Source organism: Ovis aries, chromosome 2, assembly GCF_016772045.2.
Source record: "Ovis aries strain OAR_USU_Benz2616 breed Rambouillet chromosome 2, ARS-UI_Ramb_v3.0, whole genome shotgun sequence".
NCBI classification, from domain to species: domain Eukaryota; kingdom Metazoa; phylum Chordata; class Mammalia; order Artiodactyla; family Bovidae; genus Ovis; species Ovis aries.
In genome coordinates this window covers 73,960,519-73,973,788 of record NC_056055.1, presented here as the reverse complement: position 1 = coordinate 73,973,788, position 13,270 = coordinate 73,960,519, and the positions used below count along the sequence as shown (strand labels likewise).

At 41.1% G+C, this 13,270-nt stretch overlaps 1 protein-coding gene across 1 annotated transcript in view; it reads left to right on the top strand.

Annotated features, from left to right (window-relative positions):
* The first annotated feature begins 334 nt into the window (after window positions 1-334).
* ERMP1 (endoplasmic reticulum metallopeptidase 1) overlaps window positions 335-13,270 on the top strand; it is a 61,321-nt gene continuing 48,385 nt past the window's right edge. Inside the window, exons 1-4 of the mRNA XM_004004366.6 lie at window positions 335-777; window positions 2,097-2,398; window positions 6,283-6,410; window positions 6,988-7,093. Of these exons, the coding sequence (XP_004004415.3) occupies window positions 434-777; window positions 2,097-2,398; window positions 6,283-6,410; window positions 6,988-7,093 (880 nt within the window). The 5' untranslated portion in view covers window positions 335-433. The remainder of the gene's footprint in view (window positions 778-2,096; window positions 2,399-6,282; window positions 6,411-6,987; window positions 7,094-13,270) is intronic.

Genomic DNA, 13,270 nt, shown 5'->3' with positions numbered 1-13,270 from the left:
AGGCTCCCCCGTCCCTACTAGGAGCCTACTATTTTTCAGAGCCTGTTCTAATGCTCCCTGCGCAAGCTGGGCCATTGCCTTCATGATGCATAAATGATGACCCTCGTGCAGTCTTTTAAAAGCAGTCTCTTTTCTCACGTTTCCAAGTTTATGGCTATCTTTCCATTTATTAATCTGCGTCCCAATACCAGGCAGGGAAGCCCTGCATAAGAAGGCACACCCATCACACCCAGTCGGCTGTGGGCGCTGCCGCCGAGCCGCAGGCTATCTGTCCAAAGAACCTGAGGCGCGGCGCCGCGGGAACCGGCCAATCAGAAGAAGTTTGGCCCTCTGCAGTTTCCGTCCGCTCACTAGGAGGCGCTGCGGCCGCCGCGGCGGCTCCTGGAGCTGTCGCGGGCCGGGGCGGTTGGACTGGCTGCTGATTCTCGTGGCCATGGAGTGGGCTTCGGAGTCGGGGGCCGTGAGGCGGCACCGCATCGGAGGGGAGCGCCGGGACGGCCCGGCGGCCACGCAGCAACCGGAGAGGGAGGCCCTGGCGCAGGAGCCCCTGGCGGACGCGTGCGGCGGCGGCGCAAGGACGCGGAAGCGGAGCGGGGAGGGGGGCGGTGGTGGCGCGAGCCGGGGCGCGGGGACTGGACTGTCTGAGGCGCGCGCCGCGCTGGGGCTAGCGCTCTACCTGCTCGCGCTGCGGGCGCTTGTGCAGCTCTCGCTGCGGCAGCTCGTGCTCCGCGGGGCTGCTGTTGGCCAGCAGGGAGAGTTCGACGCGCACCAAGCCAGGTACTGCCCCTCCCACCAGGCCGGTGCTTTCCTTTTCGGCCCGGGGCACCTCACCTGAGTGTATCCGCCCCGCGGGACCGCCCGGGCTCGCCGGCCCTGTCCGGCTGCACGTGGGGTGGAGTGAGGGTGGCCTCGCGTGTTCCCCTTCTAGAGGTACAATTTAAGGGACGCGGGGCTCGCACTGTCCCTTGTTTAAGCTCGTGTTGCCGGTGGTCAGGGCAATTAGGTTGGCTTTTCCACCCACTTTCTGGTTGTTAGTCGTCCCCATCTCTCAGAGCAACTTGCACTTTTTACTCGCCCTCCTGCTATACAAACGCAAAGCTGTGAAATTTGTGAACCCAGTTAGGTTTTCGGGGAGGGTTCGGAAGGGAATAATGAAGTGATCTAAGTTTTTGAGGGTACAGCTCTCAAATCTGAGCACTATGGAGGCTTTCTCTGGAACACGGCACATTAACAGTTTTACAGTTTCAGAAGTTCTGAGATTCCTGGAGCTTGTCCTTGGTGTGTCAGGTTTTTTTGTTTGTTTTAATTAAAACTTTGCTCATTGGTTTCTTCTAAGTATGCCAGAAAATGTGAACTAAGTCACAGGTTTTGTAAAAACCAAAGCTCAGAAAATCATATGCTTGTAGAGTTTTCAACAGCTACTGTGTTTCAAAAAACTTTTAAGTACAAAGCACTGGAATCTTATTATTATTATTTTTTTAAAGGCTTCCTGAAACACACCTCCGCCCCCTTTATTCCCGGTTTGGAATGCAGTGAAAAGACAAAAAATTTTTTTGTTTGTTTTAGGGGTAGAGTTGGTTTAGCCTGAATTGAAGTTACTAGGCCCTATGTGCACACTGGGAGGGCTGAGTCCATTCTTCAAAATCAAAAGTTTTTCTTTGCTTATTTAACCTCTTGACTAAATTGTCTTTGCTCATTGGTTTCTGCTGCTTAGAATCAGTAACCTAGAGTCAGTAACCGTCCAGAGTATGACAAAATAGTTGTTTGCTGTCCATCTAGCTATCAGCAGTTACACATTTTGAATAAACTCCCTGGTCCTTGTATTAATTCTGTGTGGGTGTTGGGAGAAGTTGGGAGTGGTGTGGGTGGAGAAAACTGAAGGGATGAATTCATGGAAGGCAAAAAAAATGATGGAACTTGGCAAGTGATTTTCACATGTTACCTGAAATACTAAAGGCAGCCTTTTTTGTGAGAAGAACTTGTTTTATGTCAAAGAACTTGTCTTTTGGGGAGGGAGAGTGTGGAGGGAAAGTTGCTCAAAGTGTTAGTTTTAAGCTAGCACGCCCTGTCATCATGCTTCTTTTCGTTGCTTCCAGGGATTATCTTGAACATATAACATCCATTGGCCCCAGGATTACAGGAAGTCCAGAAAATGAAATTCTGACAGTACATTACCTTTTGGAACAGATTAAACTGATTGAAGCTCAAAGCAACAGCCTTCACAAGATTTCAGTAGATGTACAACGGCCCACAGGCTCCTTTAGCATTGACTTCTTGGGAGGGTTTACAAGCTACTATGACAACATTACCAATGTTGTGGTAAAGCTGGAACCCAGAGCTGGAGCCCAGCATGCTGTCCTGGCTAACTGTCATTTTGACTCGGTGGCGAACTCACCAGGTATGTGCCTGTTTTTGGTCATTTTGAGGTCCTCATAGCCCCCAAAGTTTGTTAACTCCAAACTGCTTGAGCAATTGTGGGACACCATTTTTTGAGACAAACCCTTTTTTTCCATTGTGGTGGAAGACAGGATAATTAGAATGGTATAATTTTGTTTATGATTCTACCTTTTAGTATTCCCTCAAGTGCTTTATTTACTTAATTTTCAGACATTAGTGCCAGCAGCCCAGCTACAGGGCATCGAGTGTTTCTACCAGACTGAAATAGCCTTATCATTGTTACCAGTGTGTGTTCTTGAGTCCTGGAGTTAGGTTCTGCCCCTTCAAGTGTTTACTCAGCTAGGTGTTGTGCTAGGCTCTGGGAATATGGGATAAAGGAACCGTCTTGGCCTTTGTGGGACGTGTAATTGGAGACTTATTCTCCTAGCAGTTTCTTTCGACCTGTTAAGTGAGAATTTTGATCCATTGGGGATGCCATACTGTTAGAGCACATTAATTTTTAATCCATAAAGCTTGCCTGAAAATAGTTTACCAAAATAGAGTACTTGATGTTTATTACAGGGCCTGAAACAATAAATATTTGTTGAATGAATATCTCCTAAATTCAACTTCAGTTTTTTAAAGCAAGATTCCTCAGGGAAAAGTTTTCAGTAGCTAGGGAATGTACATAGGGAAGAATAGAAAATAGCATTTTACAGTGAGATGGCATCTGGTTCAGTCCCCTCATTTGACAGGAATACACTTAGCTGACCACCACTGATCTGAGACAGGGCCTGGACCTGGGTTTCCTGGCTAGTCGGTTCTTTTAGCTGTATTTGAAAGAAAGGAGAGTATTAGGATGTAGTTAATGTACCCTTTGGCAAACTACTTAACCTCTTCTTTCTTCAGTTTCTGATTAGAAAAACAGAGATATAATAGTACTTTCTTAATGGCATTGCTTAGAGGATTAAGTGAGGGTTAAATTTGAGTGAAACAGTAGACTAGCAACTGGCATGAAAAATCCTTTTTTTTGGTTATTAGTATTTATTTAATATTAAGTTCAATGTAGACATGCAGAGTTATACATAGTCTAAAATAAAATTTATGTGCTTGATAAAATTTTTTATACTAGGATATCTTTAGTTGGAAATCTTGCCAGTTGCATTTAGAATGTAATGTGCTTTTTCAAAAATCAGCATGCACTCATGGTTTTTTACAAAGTCAGAAATACCTTTTTGTGTTGGGGAAATTAGTGGTCTTTTATGTCCAATTCAAAGCAGTAATAAGCATGACCCTTTGCCTACTGTTTTGATGCTTAAAATCAAGGAAAGAACAAATTAACACCATGGTTATTTAAGAGCAGTATGTAAGAAAGATGTGTATACAAGTGTCAGAAACAGTGCTAAATGATAGAAATCATATATGGAGTCCAGGCATAAGGATGGGATTATTTGGTTACTGGAACCCATTTTTAACTAAAATTTTATAAGGATACCCATGCCAACAATGTCAGGGAAATTTCTGTCATTAATAAATTGTTAAAGATAGTTTTAAAGACATTTATAAAATAGACTATCACCTAAATTTTTTTAGTGGATGAACAGATTGAAGCATAGTTTTTTAAGAGTGCTTCTGAGTAAGAGATCTGAAACTTAGGAATTGATATCAGTTAGGAGTAATGTTACCCACAGAAAGGCCATAAATACCTTCTTGGGTTTGCACGGTTCCAGGCTGTTATTCTGGAGGTGGCTTCAGTTTCAATGATAATTCTAAATGGAAAGGGATGTTGGTTAAGCATACAGCCCTTTTGATACTGTCCTCTAACTTTCCTTCTCTTTCTTAAAGATGTCTGACCCTTCTCTAGGTTTGTTCTCAGACACCAGAGCTATTAAAATAGATGATAAAAGTACAGTTTAGCTTTTAATCCACCCTATAGAGATATATATCTTTCAACTTCCATTTGTCTTCTTTTGAATAAAGAAAAATTTTACTGCTTTTTATTTTAAAGTAACTCACAGTCTCAAAGTTAAAGACCATTTATTTCATTTGGTTCTTGAAAGATGGCACTTTTTATTGATAGCTACATGTACTTCCTGCTCGATAGTAATGAGGTAATTATTACTTTGCTTCACTCTGATTAAATTACAGTCCAATAATCACTACTAAGACAAGTACTTTGGGCTTCCCTGGAGGTTCAGAGGGTAAAGCGTCTGCCTACAATGTGGGAGACCCGGGTTCGATCCCTGGGTCAGGAAGATCCCGTGGAGAAGGAAATGGCAACCCACTCCAGTACTCTTGCCTGGAAAATCCCATGGACTGAGAAGCCTGGTAGGTTATGGTCCATGGGGTCGCAAAGAATCAGACACGACTGAGCAACTTCACTTTCATTTTCTTTCAAGACAAGGATAGCTAACAGGTAGTTTCTTCTCAAGCAGGAATGAGGTCTTGAATTTAATAGCACCAAAACAAACATTTTCCTGGCTGCAAAGCAGTCCATAAGTGTGAAGAGGAAAGAAGGGAAAACTGACACTGAATGCCTACCACACGCATACTAGACACTCAAATTACTTTGTCTTCCTCGTAGCACACCTGTGAATAGGTATCATTAGTTTGCCCTCCAGTCCAGGAAGGAGAAAAGGGGCAGAGCTAGAATCTACATCCAAGTCTTTCTTACTCCAAAACCTACACTAATCTCTGTAGTACCCTGCCTCCCGGCATGTAAACCCAGAAATGCTGTGCCTATTTACTTTGATTATTCTTTAAACTTTTCATTATGGAAAATTTCAAGTGTATACAAAAAGAATAGTTTAATGAACCTGAGTGTACCTCTCTCAACAGTTCAGTCTTGTTTTTTCTGTACTTCCCCCACCCCCTCCCCTTGACTATTTTGAAGCAGATCTCAGGTATATCAGTTCCTCTGTGGATATTTTGGGCTGGTTCATTGAAAGATAAGAGCTTTTTGACATGCTCATAATACCATGAATACCTCACTGAAAAACTTAGTAGTAATTCCTTAATACCAGCAAATTGGAGTAGGTAATGGCAACCGACTCCCATATTCTTGCCTGGAAAATCCCATGGATAGAGGAGCCTGGCGGGCTTATAGTCCATGGGGTCACACAGAGTCAGACATGACTGAGCATGCTAACAATATCAGCTAATATCCAGTTAGTTCCTTTAATTACCTCTTACAGTACTTTTAAAAGTGTTTAAGTACAAAAGTCACCTTTATAGTCACCTTTAATTAATATCTAAAGTTTCTGAATCAAGAGGTTAAGTGATTTGATAAGGTCCTCTGTTTTATCAATTCTTAGACCAGGGATATTATTAATGCTTTGGTCATTAACCCCCTTTCCTGTTTCCATCAGGTGTCTTCTTTATATTTTTCCATCACACGATCCCCTTGGAGAAACTTTTAAAATAATGCCACACTATCCAAACTGACCCTTCTAAATGTGGCGTGATCTGCAGCTTTTATGATTTTGGCAGAAAAACTAGCAGGAAGGGAGTGGGTGGCAGTTGGAGATGACATAGGAAACCAGAAGTGAAGATACTACAGAGGATGTGAATAAGGATAAATTAAATTGCTTTTGGTGATGAGAATGCCAGTTTTCAGTATTGCTTTAGGTCCCCTCTAGTTGATTAGTTAACAAATACTAACTGAGCAACTGCTGTGGGACCAGGCACAGTTGGAGTTACTGAGAGTAAGTCAGCGAGCAAACCAAAGATCCCTGTCCTCCTGGAGGTCACTGCTGGTGGGTGCAGTTATTACCTGATGATGGCGGAGCTGTGCTACTGCAGCTTTTGTGATGCTGCCTTGGTAGGAAAACTCCTGTTCTTGCCATGATGGTTTGTGCTGTAAAGGTTTTAAAATCTGAGAAGCAAATCTGTTTTTCTGATTTAAAGGTGCCAGCGATGACGCAGTTAGCTGTTCAGTGATGCTGGAAGTCCTTCGTGTCTTGTCGACATCTTCAGAAGCCTTATCTCATGCGGTCATATTTCTCTTTAATGGTGCTGAGGAGAACGTCTTGCAAGTGAGCTTTCACTATTTTAAAGACTAGGCTTGAGTAATAGTGACAATGAGAATAGTAATAATAGCTAACACATGGGTTTTGATGGAGTACTTAAAAAAAAATCGATAGCCGCTTATGTGTGCATGGTTAATTTTGAAAACTCAGGACAGATCATCTTGTCAGTGTTTAATTCATTATAGGGCTCTCCGATGGCATAATTATTTGGCTCAGGTTTTCTAGTTTCAGTGATGCTTTGAGGCAGGCACACGTCATGAGTGCCCAACTATAGGAATAGTGCCTTCTTTTTTGTGTTTTCTTTTGCACAGGTTCACACTTAACTAAAGATGCTGTTTGGCTTCACTCATGGGAATGAGGCTGCCTTCTGTGATGAGTGACTTTCCACTGAGCAAACTGCACACGGCCATTAGTCAGAGGGAGAGAAACAGAGGATGTCTTTAGATCCTGCCTTTGAAAAAAATGATTGTTCTGTTTTTTTCTTTTTCTTTGCCTCATCAGCATAGACGCTCCATCTGTTAAAAAAGCAAAATAAAGACTTCAATAAGATTGTTTACCCAGTATTTGTTTTCTTCTCATTCAGGCCAGTCATGGTTTTATTACCCAGCACCCCTGGGCCAGCTTGGTCCGTGCATTTATTAACTTGGAGGCAGCAGGTGTAGGAGGGAAAGAACTTGTATTCCAAACAGGTATGTGAGGCTATGCATTGTACATTGTAATGCAATTTTTGTGTTTATAAAAGTGGAAAATTTCTGAATGTAAATAATCTAATGAAATGAACATTCTTTTTAAAGCATGAGATAGCTTTAGCTTGTCTTTTTAAAGTTTTTAACAAAATAATATTTAATGTCATAAAAATCCGGTAAATCATATTAGAGTTCAGAGCTCAGATTTGTTTAGTTAGGAGATACTGAAATCTGCTATTGGTAGTTTCATGCTATTATTTTTCTGCTCTGTTAGAAATGTGTGTAATGCATTTTAGCCAGAGATGTTCCATTTGTTAGAAACTTAATATTTAGGCATGAGGTGGGCTAGGGGAAGTGAATAAGGTGATATGGAAACTTTTTAAATATTTTTAGCACCTTTCACAGACATGGTATTATTTAAGTTATAAAGATAAGCTAAGTATGTCTTCATATCCTAAACAATACACATTTTAATATTCTCCATCCAACTTATTTTAGATTTTTTCCACTCAAATGTATATTTTAACTTTAGTCAAACCTTTGAGGATCTCAAAGTTATGTGGTCAGAAGCAAGGTTCTCCCTTCTTTTCAACTCATAGCTTTCTGCTTACTCTTCATCTGAATAGTGAGAAGAAGCTGGTATGTAATGTCTGTGGGGATAGGTGGATGACTCACTATTATCCATTTCCCTCTAATTCTTGGATATTGGTCAGGATAGGAGAAACACTTGATATAATAACCACCAGATCAAAAAGCAGCAGGAGAACATTCTGTAAGCAGAGAGGACACTGTGTCTTTCTTTCCTCTGAAAGTATCTGGAGCACACATGAGCAGGAGTGTGTCTGTTTATATTTTCTCTCCTGGAAACATACTGTAAGTACCTCCACATCCATGCTTGCTTTGTTTATTTTTGGCTGTGGTGGGCCTTCATTGATGCATGCAGGCGAGCAGGGGCTACTCTTCATTGCTGTGCACGGGCTTCTCATTGTTTTGGCTTCTCATTGCAGAGCACAGGCCTTAGGCGAATGGACTTCAATAGTCGCAGCGTGCGGGCTCTGTAGTTGAGGCTCATGGGCTTAGCTGCTCCACGGCATGTGAAATCTTCCCACACCAAGGATCAAACCCATGTCCCCTGTATTGGCAGGTGGATTCTTATCTGCTATGGCACCAGGGAAGTGCCACATACATTCTTTTTAATTTATCACAGGACCCTGCCCCTGAACTTCTGTAACCTGGAGAAGAACCAGTTTTAAGGTTTAGTCTGTGCCTTTCCCTAAATTTTTTCTGTGCATATGTATTAATGCATGCATACATATTCTGTGTATATATATTAATATCTTTCATACATATAATCCAGAGAAATTAAAACACATTTACCTAACTCCTGGGTGTATATCCAAAAAAACCCCCCTAAAACCCCATTAACTCAAACATACACGCAGTGCAGTGTTTCTAGCAGCATTATTTAAAATTGCCAAGATATGGAAGCAACCTGTGTCATCAACAGATGAATGGATAAGTGTGTGTGTGTGTGTGTGTGTACAGTGAAATACTATTCGGTCATACAAAAGAATGAAATTTTGTCATTTTCAGCAATGTGGATGGACTTGGAGGATATTGTGCAAAGCGAAATAAGACAAAGACAGATACTGTATGATATCACTTATATGTGAAATCTAAAAAATACAACAAACTAGTGACTATAGCAAAAAAGGAGCAGACTTACAGAACAAAACTAGCAGTTACCAGTGGTGGGGGAGGGGCTCTACAGAGGTGAGGGAGGAAGACGTACAAACTGTTGAGTGTAGGACAGGCTCAGGGATGCATTGTACAACATGGGGAGTATTGCCTGTACTTTGTAGTAACTCTGATGCAGTAACCTTTAAAAATTGTGTTCAAAAATTAAAAAAAAAGAAACATATTAACCTAGGGTTAGCGAGGGCAAGACACAAGTCATTTCATTTATTTCTTTACATTTATTGAGTACTCACTTTACTGGTTTAATTTATAGTCCATGCTCTTTTTACTAAATGCAGACTGTTAAGCTCAAGAATCCTACAGTTTACAATTTAGATATATCGGCATTATTTTGTTAATAACAGTCACCACTGGATGGTGGGCATTGCTGATGGAGCTGTGGTGTGAGTGACTAGAGGGGAGGATGGGGCAGACTGTGAAAAGCCAATATGAATTCTCCATTGCTTCATAAACTTAAAACCAGAATTGCCATTGCAGCTTTACTTATACTCTCTATAGTTTTCTGTACTGTTTACATTTTTGCATTTCATATGGGCTTCCCTGATAGCTCAGCTGGTAAACAATCCACTTGCTATGCAGGAAACCCTGGTTTGATTCCTGGGTCAGGAAGTTCTCCTGGAGAAGGGATAGGCTACCTACTCCAGTATTCTTGCCTGGGAAATCCCATGGAGGGAAAGGCCTGGTAGGCTACAGTCCATGGGGTCACGAAGAGTCGGACACGACTGAGCAACTTCACTCACTCACTCGCCCACTCCAGTATTCTTGGGCTTCCCTGGTGATTCAGATGGTAAAGAATTCACCTGCAGTGTGAGACACCTGGGTTCGTTCCCTGGATTGGGAAGATCCCCTGGAGAAGGACATGGCAACCCACTCCAGTATTCTTGCCTGGAGAATCCCCATGGACAGAGGAGCCTAGTGGGATATAGCCCATGGGGTCAGAAAGAGTTGGATACAACTGAGTGACTAAGCACAGTACATGATTAATAATAAAACAAAAACAGACTTGTTACTAGTTAGCAATATATGTGGCTTAGTGGGTAAAGAATCTACCTACAGTGCAGGAGACACAGGAGTCGTGGGTTCAATCCCTGGGTCAGGAAGATTCCCTGGAGTAGGAAATGGTACCCAGTCCAGTATTGCCTGAAAATCCAATGGACAGAGGAGCAATATATATACAGCTTAAGTGTTTTACTTACTCTAGAATAAAATTCCCATATTTCAAAATTAATTTTCTTTGTGAAGGGGCATTCTACAAAAGATTTGTAAAGAATGTTTTTCCCTATTCTTTGAGTCTTTGTATGCTGTTTTCCCTCTAGATTTTGGTAGTTTATTCTTGTGGCTAAATGCTATACCCCAAAGCTTTCTGGGCATTTTCTGATGGTCTAATACCTTTCTATCTCTCACTTCCCAATGTTCTTGCTACAAAACACTAGCTTTCTCATGGGCATTGCTTTCAGAAAGCTAGTTAGTGTTGCTTCCATGTCTGAAGAGGCAGGAGGAGGCCTCCTGGGTCTGGAGTCCTGGGGAACACTGCCAGAGCACTCTGTCCTCAGCTTCTGCAGCAGGCACTTTTATCCTGAACAGTAGTGTTTGTCCTGCCTGGGAATGTTTCAGTTAAAACAGTTTGTACTCTGTAGTGTCCTGTTGTCACGTCAGAGAGACATTCATTTGGGGAGGTTTTAGTGACTAGAATAATCACTACTAAATTTTTTTTTAAAGGGCCAGAATGCATGAAAGAATGGCAAAATTTATCAGACTGATGATATGTATCATTGAATCAAGGCTTAATTTAATAGTTTTGAAGGTGTTATAAAATTCATTGTTTAAAATTTCAAAGTAATTAAACCAGTAATACGTGTTCCTTGTAAAAAAATTATATGCTACCAACCTTGAGTAGAAGAAAGCTCATAAACAACGGGGTCAATGAAATCTTTTTTTTCCCTCTTGTGAAAAATATCTATAACCCTGTAATCTTAGAACCCAGAGCAAACTATTGCTATAGTTTAGTCTCTGTCCTTCTGGGATTTTTTTTTCTATTCATCTCTATATAAATATATAAAATATATACTATATGTAATCTTGAATTTGACTTGAACAAGTCTTTATTGAATTTGTTACAATATGGCTTCTGTTTTCTGTTTGATTTTTTTTGTCTGTGAGGTATGTGGGATCTTAGCACCCTGACCAGGGATCAAACCCGCACCCTCTGCATTGGAAGGTGAAGTCTTCACCACTGGGCCACCAGGGAAGTCCCCAGTAGTTTTTAGGTATAGTCACAGAATTGTACAGTCATCACTACAATCAGTTTCAGAATCTTTTCATCTCCCACCCTTTGGGGTGATAACCCCAAAGAGAAACCCCATACTCATGAGAGGTCTGGCTTCTTTCACTTCTTACAGTATTCTTTGATGTTCATGCATGTTGTAGTGTGTATCAGTACTTCATCCACTTTTAAAAATTATTACTACTGTTATTTTTTGGCCACACCACATGCCTTGCAGGGATCTTAGTTCACCAACCAGGGATTGAACCTGCACATTTGGCAATGAAAACATGGAGTCCTGACCTCTGGACCACAAGGGCATTCCTGAGTGCTTCATTCTTTTTTATGGCTAGATTATATTCCATGTAGGAATATCCTGCATTTCATTGATCCATTCATCAGTTGATGGACATTTGGATTGTTTCCACTTTTATGCCATTGTGAATAATGCTTCTGTGAGCATTTGTGTGTAGTTCTCTGTGTGGAGATGTATTTTTATTTCTTTTGAGTGGATTCTTAAGAATGGAATTACAGGGTTATATGACAAGTTTATGTTATAACTTTTTGAGAAACTATTAAACTAAATTTTATTTTAGAAGAAATGTAAATTCAAACAACAATAAGAACTTTTTAATAATTAGTTTTGCAAAAGGTAAGTAGAATGATAATGCCCAGTTCTGATGAATAGAGAGGAACAGGCATTTTTATACACTATTGCTAGAAGTATAGATTGGTGCAGTTTTGGGGGCAGTTTGGCTATATATATATCACTTTAAAAAATGTACAGATCCTTCTTCCAGCAGGTCCCCTTGTAGGAATTTATTCTGTAGAAATAGTTGTACATAGATGCATAGATCTAAGTCCTGCATAGTCTTTTTGATTTTTTTTTCTTTTTTTGTAAGAATGAAAAATTGAAAACACCTTTCAGGTTCATGCATAAGAGACTGTTTACATTAATGGTGAGTTTGTTGACATTGAGATCTGCCTTCCCTCAGTATCACACATGTGCATAACTTTTGCTTTAAGATGGGGCTCATTCTTTAAGAAGAAATTAATGCACAAGAAACTGGGAGCATCATGGGATTTAGATGATGGTAGGAGAAAGACTATAAGGTGAAAATATTTCTCTATGAGATAATTAAGAGCTTTCTGTGGAAGGCAGGGTAGGTTGTGATAAAGAGCACAGGCTCTATAGTCTGCTGATCCAAGTTCAGATCTCAGCGCTGTAGCATTGCAACCTTGGAGAAGTCATACAACCATGCCATACTTCAGTTCCTTATCTGTAAAATTGGGCTAGTATTGGTGTGTACCTTTTAGGATGAATAACCACTTGGTAAAAACCTCAAGTCTGTAATTTCTTGTGTAAGAGCTCACTTTGCCTTTTTTATGTCACAGAGACTCTCTTAGCCTGGAGCTCATCTGCCTTCCCTATCCCAGTCTCTCCAGTTTTCCCTTTTGCACCATCACTGGACCTGTCTGTGACCTGTACTGTAGGCCTCCATGGACAATCAGTGAGAGCCTGGGGTAGGGCTGGAGCACTGCTGTACAGCCACAGCATCTGTAAAGGGTCAAAGGCCAGGGAGCAGCTACTCAAATCCTTTTCCTGTTGATGGATCTTATGGTTTTCTCAAAAATTTTTGTGGTACAGTGCATAAAATGAACTTAAACTTTTATCTTTAGGTGTCTGTTTCATCACTGATTGGTTGATTGGCTGTGTTGGGTCTTAGTTGTGGCAGATGGGATCTTCTGTTACTGTGCGCAGGCTTAGATGGTCTGTGGCATGTGGGATCTTAGTTCCCTGACCAGGGATTGAACCTGAGTCCCCTGAATTGGAAGGTGGGTTCTTAACCACTGGACCATTAGGAAAGCCCCTATCTCATCTTTTATTATAAGCTAAGAAAAGTACACAGCTCTGAATGCTCAGCTTAATGGATTTTTATAGACTGAGTAAGTAATGTAACTAGAACCCAGATCAAGATTGAGAGTATTTTGGTTGCTTCCAGAAGCCTCTGCTGTGGTCCCTTCTCAGTCATTCCTTCCCCAGAATCACTCTATTTTAACTTGTGTCTTGGTAGATTTAATCTTGCTTGTGTTTGAACTTTAAATGGACTCATACATAGTGTTTCTTTTGTGTGTGGCCTTTTTTTCTCCTCAGTGTT